Source organism: Ahaetulla prasina, chromosome 2, assembly GCF_028640845.1.
Source record: "Ahaetulla prasina isolate Xishuangbanna chromosome 2, ASM2864084v1, whole genome shotgun sequence".
NCBI lineage: Eukaryota > Metazoa > Chordata > Lepidosauria > Squamata > Colubridae > Ahaetulla > Ahaetulla prasina.
The window spans coordinates 20,101,721-20,116,688 of NC_080540.1; the positions used below are offsets into that span (position 1 = coordinate 20,101,721).

Consider the following 14,968-nt stretch of genomic DNA (forward strand, 5'->3'; position numbering starts at 1 on the left):
CAGTTTCCAAGAAAATGGCCTTTTGGTTATTCCAGCTTTAGCCTGTTCTGTAAATCATGGCATAACAATAGTGATGGAAAGCTGCTGCCAAGTGATCCCTCCTTTATTCCATACCTCGAAGGAAACAATTTGGTGAATGGAGATTTCCTCCCTGAAATATAGGGTGCTCTAAGCCAGAGATGCCTACAGGATTTGATGCTCTTTCATCCAAATGAGCAAACCAGCATTGCGCTTTTAGGTACAAATACGACTCCCAAAAAAGGACAGGAGGAGACGGGGTGAAGCTTGGATTGGGATCATTGCAGAGGTGGGTTTCAACAGGTTCTGACCAGTTCTGGAGAACCGGTAGTGGAAATTTTGAGTTGTTCGGAGAACCGGTAGTAAAAATTTTGACTGGCCCCACCCCCATCTATTCTCTGCCTCCCGAGTCCCAGCTGATCGGGAGGAAATGGGGATTTTGCAGCATCCTTCCCCTGGAGTGGGGTGGGAATGGAAATTTTACTGTATTCTTCCTCTGCCACGCCCACCAAGCCACACCCACAGAACCGGTAGTAAAAAATTGTGAAACCCACCACTGGATCATTGCTGTTCACCTGCCTTCGTCTGACAGGCACACACCATTGATGCTTCCATGCCAGGGTTTCTCAATCTTAGCAAAACTCTCAAATGTGGGGACTTCAATTCACGGATTTTTTTTAAAGTTGGCAAGGTTGCTCTGGGCCAAGCCAATAAAACCCCTCTGCTCGCTGAAGAATGACGGGTGGCAGGTTACTGTAACTCAGCAGAGGCAAAAAGTAGGAAACGTTTCTTTCCCCTGCCCACGAGAGGGCTCTCGGTTTTTTCTTTGCTAGACCCGATATACCAGCTAGCTTTCCTCCTCACTGCGGACGGAGCGCAAGAGTCCTGTTTTGTTTTTCCGGGTTATTACTGTGATCGTTCCGCTTACATGGCTGTCCTATTTCAACGCAAGAAGGTCTAACAGAAAAAAATCTCTCTCTCTCTCCTTTTTGGCTTAATGCTAAAGTAAGAATTGTTTTCCTTCTTCAGCAGCCGGATAGTCGGCTAAAAAGGCTTCTTGACACAGGGCTGAACCTGGGCAGGTAGAAAGCAGGTGGGTCTCCTCCCCATCCTTCTGTCCGCCTCTTTGTGGATTTGCCCATCCTGCAGGTCCATCTATGTGTAAGTCGTTCACAGCCTCGCGGAGTCGCTCGGAGTCTAACGGAGTCGTTTGAGCCCCGGCTTTGCTGACCAGTTTTTGTCTCCAACCTGGAAAGAGAGAACTGGACGAAGATTTATTTCTGAGTGTTGGGGTGGGGGTGGGTGGAAAATCTGCAATGTAAAATCGGACTCTTCTCTAGGCAGAGAAAAATCTTAAAAGCAGATGAACTCCCAAGCAGCATTAGATGGCAGTCCACGGGGTCCTATTATTTGCAGGGAAGCCACCTTAGTGAAATTAAAAGCAGATTGTGTTGATATTTCTCTTGTGGAGAGGGGCAGAATACCCAAAAAGCAGTTAAGTGTGTGCCTGTGGGTTTCCCTTCTCGCCCCATTTTGTCACTTATGAAGTATTTTACATGCCTTGGCAGTTCTTGGGTGAAGCTTTTTGTTCCCTTTGCTATTTTTGTTTTCAGTATGGTTCACTGCCCAATAAGTGAGATGTATTGTGCTTTTCTCCTAAAACTAGTTGCAAGATTTCCTTTGAGATGGACCCCCATACGTTTCGCCTTTCCCAAGTCCCAGCAGAAGAACCAGTTGGTTTGGCCCCAGTGGATCAGCTCAGTGCCTTCTCTAGGAGAAGATGCATATGGTCAGCCTCCATGAAAGCTTCAGTAGAAGTGACTACTCTGCTCATGGACATTGAAGAGTGCAACAGACAGATGTTTCGTTCCGATGCTCGTCCTTTGGGAGAACGTCCCTGGCAGACTCTGTTCCAGCTGGGAGAGGCTGCTCAGAGATGGCTAAGACCACAGGACCGCACCAAAGGACAGATTGTGGACGTGGTCATCTTGGAGCAGTTTCTGCATGTGCTTCCTTTGGGAATGCAGGCTTGGGTCAGAGCCAGGAAGCCAAGTACCAGTCATGAGGCAGCTCAGCTGGCTGAAGCTTACCTGGAGCAACAGGTATCCTTGTTAATAAGAAAGGGAACCCTTGATTCATAGCCTAATGCTAGGAATGTTGTTCCTCTAACCACAAGCACTGGCCAAGCAAGAAGATGTCTCCGGTAGGCTGGATTCTAAAGCTACCTGAATTTGTCCTGCAATAGGTTATAAATGGAGTGGGCAGTAGAAAGAGGTAATGCTAAAAATTTCATCTCCCTTGAGATAGTTCCCAACTTTCTAGGAAAGCCTGTTGTTACTTGGAGAGCTACAGGTTTAACATAAAGACATTATCCCAGTAACTAGGCTCACACAAGTTGTAATGACAAATTCTGGGTTAGGATTCCAGTATTATTATTATGCCATTTTATGACTTAACTCAATTACCTGGTTCACCTAATAAGGCAGTGGCTGGATTTCTATAGCTTGCTGAACTACAATCGCAACCAAAAGTCCAAACCGTGAGTTGTGTTTCAGTTGTAGGAGTACAGTTAAACCTCGTAATCTCCCTCCTCCTGCCTTAATGTGAGTTAGGCAGGCTCTTCTTCAACATTGTGTTTGGAATTCGACCACCTGGGAGCTTAATATAAAATTAATATAAACTTGAATCAGGAATTACAAATTCAAGATATAAAGCAGGCCTAATTACTGAATATTTTTGCTAAAGGACATTTAGCAATCATCAGAATAATAGATCAAATGCATTGCTTTGTTCAATTGTCTTCCTCTTATAGTACCCTGTGGCTTTCCAAGATGTGGCTGTATATTTCACCCCAGAGGAGTGGGATCTTCTGGATAATGAACAAAGAATTTTGTATTACACGGTCATGCAAGAGAATTCTGAGAACGTGACCTCCTTAGGTAAAGTTCCCATTCCTGTAAGACCATACAAACCTTCCTGAATGTGTCAGTCCAAAACCAAGGATTAGCCTAGGTGTAACAGGCAAATTGCATGTTTTTGTAAAGTCATCTTCCTTACTTTTAAAGTTTTTAGGCAAGCTCTGTTGAACCGTCTCCATATTCCCAAGGGCTGTTCCTACCTCATGCTACATAGTCTAAGTGAAACTCATCATATTTCTGAAAATTAGGATTTGCCATTGACAATCCAGTATTGGCCAAGGAGACCAGCAGTTGAAATCTATAATGCCTGTGGAACATTGTTTTTATATATAATAACTGCACTGAGATTATTATATGCGCAACGAGTGAAAGATTTGACTTACCCACTATGGATGGTAAAGATGATGACAGCTTTGGTCAGAGAAAACCTATTAAGTTTAATGCTGATTGGAAACCCCTTTACTGACTTTTTGCATGAAACAGGAAAAAATGGAAATCGTTATAATAATTATGTAAATGATTATATAATAATTATATATTTGATTATAAAAACAGTTGATACTAAAATTGTAAGCAATGCTGTAATGAGAGAATAAGAGATTAAATTACATTTTTACAACTGCTTTAAAAGAAAATGAAAAATCACTTCTTTATACTGTATTTTCTTTCATTTTTTCTGTACTTCTGGCTTTGTCTTTTTCTTGTCTCTTTCCTTCTTTCTTCCTTTTCTATTCTAAATCTTCATTTTTGTTAGTTCTTACCATCTTTAAAACTTTAATAAAGATTTTTTTTTTAACAAGAGAAAGAAATCTAGAACACCCAGAACTACCTCAGCCAGGACTGTTTCCAGTGGCTGGAAATTAGCATAGACACTGAAAGGGAGAGGATGTCAGAAATACAAATAGTGAATTAAATAGCCTAAAAAAGAAAATGTCAGTTAGATTTCTATCCCAGAAGCTAAAGCTTACTTGGGCATCTCTATTTTATCAACAACCCTGTATGGTAGGTTGAGCTCAGAGAGGACGGATGCTAGGTCACAGGGAGTTTCCATGGCACAGGTGGATTTTAACTTGGTTCTCTCCAAGTCTAATCCATTACTTTTACTACGCTAAACTAGTAGACAATTCTAACCTATTCAGTTCTTGGTGCTGTCTGAGCTTGGTTGATTTCCTACAAATATCCCTGAGACAACCAACAGGTTTGGTATCATTGTTTTATACTGCAGGAAGCAGCACCAGAGAAGAAAAAATACTCTGATCGAGGCACAATCATGAAAGCAACTGAACCCCAACCAAGTGTCTATAAACAACCAGCATACTCCACACACTCATGCACTGATGATGATATCTTGCCTGGTAAATAAAATGCCTGCAGAAAAACAATCAAATTAAGAGGTCCAAGAAATAAACAGTTCAACGTTGAGCTACATATCTTCACTACTATAAATAGTTCTTGCTTAGTGACAATAATTGGGACCAGCAAGTCTGTCACTAAGCACCATAGTCACTAAGCATAATACATGACCATGATGAATTTAGGACTTCAGTTCCCATTTGATCGTTAAGCAAGTAACCGTAAGTTGTAAAGCAACATCACGTGGCCACGACCTGCCAGTTTCTTCATTGACTCTGCTTGTTGGAACTTGGTTGTGAAGTGCATAAATAGTGATCATATGACTGTGGGATACTGTAATGATTATAAACATTGTCCACTTGCGAAGTTCCTGAATGGTTATGAGGGGTGACACTGCAATGGTCATAAATGTGAGGGCTGATCATTATGTTATTTTTTTCAAATGCCAATGTGGCATTGTCACTTTGAATAGTTGCTGAACTGGGCATTGTGAGGTGTTGAAATTCTAAGCTAACTAAATAACCAGCCAGACCCAGGATATTTTATTGTGTTAAATGGCTATAAAAGAATCAATAATTCTCTTCTCTTTTATTGTGTTTCTTTCTCTTGCTCTAGAGCTCTTAATTTCCAAACCAGATCCATGTCTCCAGCTTGACTGGGGAGAAGTATCACTGACAGCTGATCTCCAGACAGTGAAAGGAAAAGTCACTATTGATCAAGGGATTGTAAATTGTGAGGACGTAACTGTGATTGGTAAGAAGGTCTTTCTTTTTCTGACAAAAGAATCCTTTTGTTACATTTTATTGGGTCATATAATTTATTTATTTTTTAATTCAAACATTTTAAATCTGTCTACTGCCCAGACCCAGGGCAGTTGGAAGATACTAATTGATCAGAATATCTCCAAATACATAGCTCATGTGCGGGATGACATATTCCTTTTCTTCCATTAACATACAGTAGTGCCCAAAATTATGGAAACCTTTTGGGAAAAGTATACAGTATTTTTGAAGTTTGATGGCTAATAACGGCACTCTCATCACTCCAAATAACACTGCCCCATTGTTCCTCTGTCCAGGTAACATGGGTTTTATGCCAGTTTAGTCTTTTCTACCTTTGTTGGAGAGATAAAAGTAGCTTTTTTCGTGGAATTCTAGATTTTAAGCTAAATTCCTGCAGTTTGCGCCGAACCGTCCTTGCACTCAACTTCACATTGCATTGTGCCATTTCATCTTGTATACACTCAGATGATTTTCTTCTGATGCCTAGGCACAGTCACTTAATTCTTCTATCCTCACTTGCTGTTGTACACCTTTTCCTGCCTTTACCAGTGTGGTTTTGCAGTGACTGAGTCTCCTTATACCCCTTCAAAAACTTAGAAATGCCACCTTTGGTTAAGTTTCCACCAATTTTTCTTCTAATTTCTTTATAACTGTAGCCTTGTTCACTTAATAATACTATTTTACATCACTTTCTGGGTGACTAGTCAACTCTTTACACCATTACTTTAATTTTATTACATTTTACAAGGTCACTAAATGAAAGAACACAAAAAAACCCAACCAACTAGATAGCAATCACATTAAGACGCTGACAAATGTCCTCCCCTCAGTTTCAATAAATGACATCAATAACTAAATCCTCCAGTGATCTGATTGGCTCATGGACAAAACAAAACAACATCTGATTGGCTGTCTAAACACTCGTGCTCATTGGCTACAATCAGATGAAGGAAAGCTACCTGATATCAACCTAAGCAAGTTGTGCTTTCTTTTTCTGGTTATTTGGCTATAGCTTTTCATAGAATACAGATAATTGAACAAACTTTGTTGCATTATGTTCTTGATTAAATTATCTTTCCATTGATATATAATTTTATGGTACTACTCTTTAAAAAAAGTGGTGTTATTAGCCACCAAACCTCAAAAATACACTTTTCCCAGAAGATTTCCACAATTTTGGCCACTACTGTAGTTGTAACTGTTGCCCTGCCAATTTCATTACCTCCCACTTTCAAGCAGCTGAGTTGGCTGTACTGAATCAGAGACTGTTTCTGAGAGTTAGCCGCTCAGCAATCCTAATGGACCCCTTCAGCAGAATCAGAGGGACATTCAGTAACAGCCATTCCAATTCATCAGCCCCCTGCCAAAGCCTGTTTTAATTGGCCCATTGTGGCTTCAGTAACTCTAAGTCCCAGTAAGTCTAAACTCCACCCAATCAGCTTGTCTTTTCCAAGTGGCCATCGCATAATGTACATCTTTAGAGCTTGATGCTTTTAGACTTACAGAAGAAATCTATTTTCCTGTGGTGTTTCCAGTATTTCCTCTGCATCCTTGTTGTTCTTGCAGAAAATGTGGATACAAGAAAGAATGGTCATCAAGAGAACCCTGGAGCAGAGCAATTTCATGAACCATTGCAGTGGGATATTTCCTTTGGTCCCAAACCTTCTGAAAAAATGGGGATCAAACCCAGAAGGTGGCAGGAGTTATCGCAGGAGTTATCCCAAGCTTCCAAGGCTAACAAGAAAATACCTAGAAGTAGCTCCCGGTTAGCTACTATTGCAACAAGAAAAAAATATGGATGTTATGAGTGTGGAAAAAGGTTTGATCAGCCGTCACATGTTATTAAACACCAGAGGATCCACACAGGAGAAAAGCTATACCCGTGCACTGAATGTGGGAAGCGTTTTAACAAACAGTCCAATCTTAATGTCCATTTGCGGCTCCATCGTGGAGAGAAACCTTATAGCTGCCCTGATTGTGGCAAAAGATTCAATGCCAAATATCATTTACGTGTACACCACAGGATACACACCGGGGAGAAGCCGTATGTATGTGAAGATTGTGGGAAGAGATTCCCTGTTAAAGCTTCTCTAAATAAGCACCAACGAATCCATTCAGGAGACCCCAAGCCGGTCATACCATCTGAGATCAAATCAGAAGGCAATACCCAGGCAGTATTACCAGAAGTGATACAGGTGTGCACAGTTCCTGACTCAGAAAAAATAGTTAAAATTATCAGTACTGATTCCCCAATAGGGATAACAGTGTCAAACAGGAATTATGTCTGTTTTGAATGTGGAAAATGTTTTGAACGGCCTTTACACCTTACTAAACACCTGAGGATTCACAAAGGAGAAAGGACATATCCGTGTATTGAATGCGGGAAACGTTTTAATAAGCAATCTAACCTTACTGTCCATTTACGTCTCCATACTGGAGAGAAACCTTATGGCTGTCCTGAATGTGGCAAAAGATTTTGTACTAAATCTCATTTACTTGGACACTATAGGATGCACACAGGGGAGAAGCCATATGAATGTGAAGTATGTGGGAAGAGATTCCCTGTTAAAGCTTCTGTAAATAAGCACCGCCGAATCCATATAGGAGACCCCAAGCTATCCAAACCAATTGAGATCAAATCAAAAGGCAATACTCAGGCAATATTACCAGAGGTGACACATGTAATTCCTGCACCAAAAAACTTCATCGAAAATATAAGTAAGAAGCCCCCAATAGGAATTACAGTGTCAGACAGGAATTTTGTCTGTCGTGAGTCTGGGAAAAGTTTTGATCAATCTTCACACCTTACTACACACCAGAGGATACACACAGGAGAAAAGCTATATCCATGTAATGAATGTGGGAAACGTTTTAATAAGCAGTCTAATCTTAATGTCCATTTACGTCTCCATACTGGAGAGAAACCTTATGGCTGTCCTGATTGTGGCCAAAAATTCAACATGAAATCCCATCTACAAGGACACTACAGGATCCACACAGGTGAGAAGCCATTTCAGTGTGAAGACTGTGGGAAGAGCTTCCGGGTAAAATCTTGTCTAACTAGGCATCAGCAAATCCATACAGGAGAAAAGCCATATAAATGTCTCTCCTGAGAAAAAAAATTCAGCTAATTAAACACCAGCTGTTTCACTCTGAGAAGAAAAGTTGCATGTGCTTTGAATGTCAGAATACTTTTTGCAACAGATCAGATTTTATTAAGCATGAAAGAATTCAGACATGAAAAAACCCTTGTCTATGTTGCTGTAAGCACTGGAAATGCACTGGGAAATATTTCCATGAAATTTTTCATATGATCGTTTTCCAGGAATTCACTAATAATTCTCTTGCAAATGCTTTTATGGAGCCAGAGGGAAGCAGTGCGCGTTTGGAACTTAAATTTTGTGTCCATCTTCTATAAGAACTGCAGGCCTCTTGTTTAAAATGCCTTTTTAAGGATTGGCCTGAAGGAGCTTAATAAACAGTAGACATTCCATGTGAAAGCATTGATACCATGCTGGCTGGCTTTGATTTTCCCAGGAACAAGTGGCACTATCTTCCAGATAAGTAGTTCTGCACTCCAGGATAACCTGAAACTAAGTAATAGTTATTGCTGTTCTCTAAAAAAGCCTCATTTGGGACTATGACAAACCCTTAGATTAATTTTGCATTTGTTTCCCACTCAAGCATGGCTATTTTATTGAAGCTTGTCTTGAAATGAATGAGACACTTCAGAAAAAAATATCCTAAATCTGGTAGCGATAAGACAGAAGAAGCATTTTAAGACTTGCCTTTTGTGCTCAGCGGGATTCAAAATGAGATATATGAAATTTGCACAGGTTGGACAAAATCAAAAACTGACAGATAGAAATGTAGACAATCACTTCAAGATGCTGCTTCAGGAACATCAGTCGAAAAAGAAAGTCCCCTTCCTCCTGAGTTTTGATTTCTGTTCCAGTCTATTTATTCAGCCAGATGACTGCATAACAGCTGGGTTCACCCAACTTGCTTAAATTAACTGAGTCATGAGAGGTAATGTGTTGTGTGAACAGAAAAACTGGTATGATTGGCGCCCACCCATTAGCCCTAAGAAAGTTTATTTTTAAATCAAGCAGTTCTAGTTTTCTGGAAATCAAGTAGCACGTGTGTGAGTGTACAGAACACACAATGTTTAAGCTGGATTGTCTACGCAGCTGACCTGAAGGTTAAGTAATACGTCTATCTTCCATAGCCTAGTGCTAGAGTCAACTTACAAGTTATGAACATTCTAGGCATTCCACTTTTGTGGTTCTTTTGGCTTTTACCACCAGAGTCACATAGAAACACTGAAAAAGAGAAAGAACATAGTAGATACGTTCAGGCCTTTAATGTTGCCCATGGTGGATTGGTGGTGATTATGCCAGTGCAAGATCTCCCCTCCAGCAAAACGGAAGCCCAGGAATCCTGGCCTTTTGGGCAGCAGCTGGGATGACTGTTGATTTAGATGTAGTGGCCAGACAGCTGGTGCGCCCCCAGCAATGAATGGAATGGAGGAAAGTAACTGGGTGAAGGACACCAGTCAGCAGGGTTGTCTGAAAATGATCACCATGTTCCACCAAGCCTCGCACTGTTGAAGGTCGCTTACTTTTGTAGAAGTCCAATGGAGAATATTCACAATTATTTCCATTTTCTTGTTCTACAGCCATTCTGATTCTTTTTTTTAAAGTGACAACTTTTCAAGTTCAGGTAAAGTTGTAAGAAACGATTTGCCCAAAAATAATTAACTGTCATTTTTTTAATGCACATTGAAGCCAGTTGAACCTTGTTTTTCCACTATCTCCTGCAATACTGTTTGTTGCTAAGTGCTGCTGTTCAAGGTAGGCTAGATGTGGGGGTGATAAAGAATTGTTACTCTTTTATTCTGCGGGGGGTGGGGATTTGAAACACCGGCAGAATAATTAGGCATTTTCCGAATATTTGATCCACTGATTCCCAAAGGAATGATGCCATTCCTGACATCAATAGTAAACTGCATGCTAGGTACACGTTTTAAGAATAAAAGAATAAAATATTGTAGTTGCTCCAGCAGTTCTCTGTATGCAGCCTTTATGTGCTTCTTACCTATAGGTTCTTTAGCTGACTTCAGACCACTGGAAAACATCTTGCTAAATGTGTGAGTTCAGGGCTTTAAGTCCAGTGATTTGTTTCAAGAGAGCCTGCACCTTGAAGTGGGCATAGTAAAAAGAGAGATTAAGATACAGATAGCTATAAACACTGGCTAGAGTTTTCTTGCTCTCTTGTGCGGCTAGTCCCTACAACCTTGATCTGAAACACCCTGTTTTTACCTTCAGAAAGCCTTTAAAAACCTGGATTTTTTTTCTAGGCTTGAGGGCCTGCATATTGGCAGAAGCCAGCTTGCATTCTTGCCCTGGGATGATGTGGTTTATTCTTTGCCTGGCATCTTGTGTTGTTGTTATTTTTCTGTTATTTTTATATGTATGTTTCAGATGTTTTATTGGTGTCACCCAGAGCTATTTGATAAGATAAATCTATATAATAAACTAATAAACAAGCTAACTCTTGGAGATGGTTTTCAATTGGCTCTGAACTTTGACTAACTCACAACCTTTGAGATGCAAAAAGTCTTTGGCACACTTTGCATCAGGTTTTAGAATATGGAGCAACAGTCCTGTCTTTTAGGATGCCTAATCTACCATTGCTGGGAATCATAGGTACAGAATAGTACTATGGAATGGAATTATGGAATGTGGGAAAGACCTTGGGAGACAAGGAGAGGCTGCCTAGAGAATGGCCAGATAAGAGGGAACTTAGACTACAGCTGGATCCTGAGTAGAACAAGAGACTCAGAAGAGACCCTCTCTAATTTCTCAGGCGATAAAGGAAATGGTGAGAGGATTGTACTTTCATATTTGTAAGCTTCTGTTAATGTAGCTTTTCTGCTTGTGCTTCCTGTGTGGTCTGCCTGTTAAGGCTGACATCATGCACCAAGCCAACCATTCTCCAGCTGCAGGCTATGCTCTCTGACTATTCCCTAGGCTGCATTTCTCACCATCCCAAGGTCTTTCCTGTATACCATTGCATGCCAGCAGCATGTCCCATGAAATTATACGTCCCAAAGAAAAGAAGGATTTGTACATTAATATAGCAATTACATTAATACAACATTTCTCACTCCACGGACTGGCAGCAGCAGTTGTGGCAGGGGAGGGTATGGTTTTACATGCACAGCCTAGTTCTCATGCATGTGCAAATGAAGCTTTGCGCACTCACCCGCCACTTGTGCAGCCTGGTTACCAATGGGCTGCAGCCCAAGGTTTGGGGACCTCTGCATTAATGCACCTGAATGCCTCCCATTCTGTGGTTTCAAAACTGAGATATAAGAAGATCCTGAATATGAAATTCCTTTGTTGCACTGAGCGTTTTGAGCTGGATGAGCATGTCCTTGTCTGCTGTATGAAGTTAGTTAATTAGTTCCCCACAATGGAACATCATCCCCCCTGAAATTAGTTTGGCTTGGGGCCCTGAGTGTGGAATAGAGCCCATTATTTAATCGATAAAGTCTGGCTGCTATGTGTTTTATTTGTATTTTTGATATTGTGTATTTTATAGATTTTACTTTATTTATTTTACTGTAACCCCCCTAGGATCATATAAAAGTGAGATGGTTGGCTACATACATTGAAAGAATTAGAATAGAATAGAATAGAATAGAATAGAATAGAATAGAATAGAATTTTTTATTGGCCAAGTGTGATTGGACACACAAGGAATTTGTCTTGGTGCGTATGCTCTCAGTGTACTTAAAAGAAAAGATACATTCATCAAGAATTCTAAGGTACAACACTTAATGATAGTCATAGGGTACAAATAAGCAATCAGGAAACAATATCAATATAAATTGTAAGGATACAAGCAACGAAGTTACAGTCATAAGTGGAAGGAGATGGGTGATGGGAACGATGAGAAGATTAATAGTAGTGCAGACTTAGTAAATAGTTTGACAGTGTTGAGGGAATTATTTGTTTAGCAGAGTGATGGCGTTTGGGGAAAAAATGTTCTTGTGTCTAGTTGTTCTGGTGTGCAGTGCTCTATAGCGTCGTTTTGAGGGTAGGAGTTGAAACAGTTTATGTCCAGGTTGTGAGGGGTCTGTAAATATTTTCACAGCCCTCTTTTTGATTCATGCAGTATACAGGCCCTCAATGGAAGGCAGGTTGGTAACAATTGTTTTTGAATGAATGAATGAATGAATGAATGAATGAATGAATGAATGAATGAATCAGCAAGGCCAACAGGGCATACTGATCAGGCACATTTGCAAATTGAACTGATTTGACTATATTTCTTCGATAACATCCAAAATTCTTTTTGTGTGTATGTTACCGTATATAAACTTTTATTTATTGCAATCTACATTAAACTGATAATCTCTTATTTTAGATGTATAGTTTATTTCTACAAAAACTATTTTATAACTTTGTACCATAGTATTTATATTTTCTCACATACAGTTTATGTTAGTATTATTAATTCATAGGAATTGGAGCTGTAATGTTATAAAATATTAAGCTACAATATTAAACTTCAGTTATTGTTCAAATGGCTGTAATTTTTATATCCTCTTGGTTTTATGTTATCTTATGCTGGTCTGTGACCAAAATAAAGACTCCCATTATTACTGACTAATTAAAAATCATTCTAGTACAGCCTTCCTGATGATCTATAGATCATTAAGAATTTGGTAAACCAGATTTAGGAAATAGATTTAGTTTATGTTAATTTAAAGGAACAAAGTTGCCAATTCTGTTCATAGCAAAAGAGTAGCCAACAGCCATTAATGGCATTTCTTGGTTCAAAACTTCCTAAATTAGATTTCCCCGTGTGGCTGTTTCCAGATGTATGCACAATTCCTATCTCTTTCTTTCTGGGAAGAAATTGTTGCGCAACAAAGAAGGCAAATATGTGGGATGGTTGCTAGTCCTCAGCATTTATCATTTTCCATAGAACTAAATGGGTCTCATTTTGCATGCCTGCTTTTATCTGCACAAACTATTATATATATATATTATGTTTCATGACAGGCAAAGAAATAAAAGTGAGGAACATCTATATGTATTTGTTTACTACTACTACTACTACTACATTTATTCGTTACATTTTAGTAAGAACATCAAATAGAAGTAGGGCTACTAAATAAACCCTCTTAATTTCTTTTTTTCAAAATTCTCTTAACCTGTCTGTTCTATCCTTTCCTATTGGTCAATGGGCATGTGTGATGTCACAGCCCTCTTTATTCTCCTGTGGGAGAGAGGGAGAGCTCACAATACTGATTATGAAGTGTTGGGCTTTTCGGGTACTACTGTTAACTCTCAAGGTAAAGCATTGTTCTAGCTGACCAATCAAAGGGCAAAGGGCTAGTCCCTCATTTGAATACAAGTCAGTATATCACAGAAAAGGGAGAGACATTACTGAGGCACTTGATCACTACAAACTTCAGGTGAGCATAAGCACAGAAGATTGAGACAATGGCTATTGTCCAAGCGCAGAAAAAGTTACCTCAGAAGAAATTGAGACAGAAACAGAAGAGGAAACAAGGAAGAAATCGGCAACGAAGGAACTTGGCAATCAGTCAAATTAGGAAATGTGAGAGTTTTGAGGCTAAGATTTTTCCACCTCTTTTCCTTTCCCAACGAAAAATGCCTCCGTCAATGAAGGGGAATAAAAAGGCAGTCTTTGCACAACGATACCTCCTGGCAACACAAGACGGGGAGCAACAGTGCTACCTCAGCAATTACTCCCAAGCCACCATGGGCATCAGTGAGGTGTATCCAGCAATTGTGTGGCAATGCAAGCCCCCTGTGGTGAAATGGCCAGTGACGGTGAGACATCAGCAACAAAGTGCCCTCACCACCCACTTGTGCCAAGATGACCCACAAAGATATGTCTTCAGCAGTGCCGTACCCTCACCAGTTATCTGTGGCAAGATGGGGACCAAACTCTGTACTCTCACCACTAAAGACCTTCAGTACGAAGTGAATGAGATGATATCCAGGCAGTTGATACCATGCTTGTTTGCCAGTGACACTAGCATCTCTCCTTATTAGCAGAGGAGTCATGTCCTTCCTCCCTGCCTGGCCTAAACTAGTCTCTGAAGGGGAGAAGGAAGAGTACAAGTGGCCAGCCTGAGAAAAATCCCATCTTTCACCAAATGGAAGACCATCTAAAGTACCTCCCAAACCCAATCATTTTAAGACAACAACCTTGCCACCTACAATAGTCAAAGAATATAGCAGTTCTTCACACAGAATGGCCTTGAGAAGGAAAATCAGCCAAGCAGAGGACACAGTTTTCATTAGAAAAAGATCTTACTCCTCAGGATGTTGTACTTCCAAACATTCATATTGTGACTGAAGAATTTCCCTTCAGAAACAGCAAAAGCAACTAGTTATTGACATACAAATAAAATGGGATTTAGAATGAGTGACACCTGTTTAACAGTGTGGTGTATCTTGGCCATGTTTATTGCAAAATTTGGGGGTTTGCATACATTGTTTATGATTCTGACACCTTTTCCCAAATTCACATCTTCTCAAGCATTCTAGATGACTGACACATGTGAGTTTTGTCCCTTAAATTTACAAACATACATGTACAGCACACAGGACTATGCTCTAAATTTCTACCATGAATTAATTTCGTGCTAGTGATCATTTGTTCCGATTACAATTGATAAAAGTGAAAAGGGTTGATATTCTTTTTGATACTAGCAGGTGTAACAAGCCAGGGGAGGAAATCCATTATTCTAAGATGACAGACACACATACTGAAGAGGGGAAAAAAGTGTGTTTTACTGCATATAAAAATGCCATGCTCTTTATTTATAATAAATTTATAAATAAATTA

General features: G+C 39.9%; 1 protein-coding gene across 1 annotated transcript; it reads left to right on the top strand.

Annotated features, from left to right (window-relative positions):
• The first annotated feature begins 935 nt into the window (after window positions 1–935).
• On the top strand, window positions 936–14,614 carry LOC131190289 (zinc finger protein 492-like). The gene is made up of 5 exons (XM_058167541.1): window positions 936–1,023; window positions 1,685–2,120; window positions 2,831–2,957; window positions 4,905–5,042; window positions 6,638–14,614. Exons 1-5 carry the CDS (start codon window positions 1,016–1,018, stop codon window positions 8,182–8,184), a joined length of 2,256 nt encoding a protein of 751 aa, XP_058023524.1. The 5' UTR covers window positions 936–1,015; the 3' UTR covers window positions 8,185–14,614.
• The last annotated feature ends 354 nt before the right edge of the window (window positions 14,615–14,968 follow it).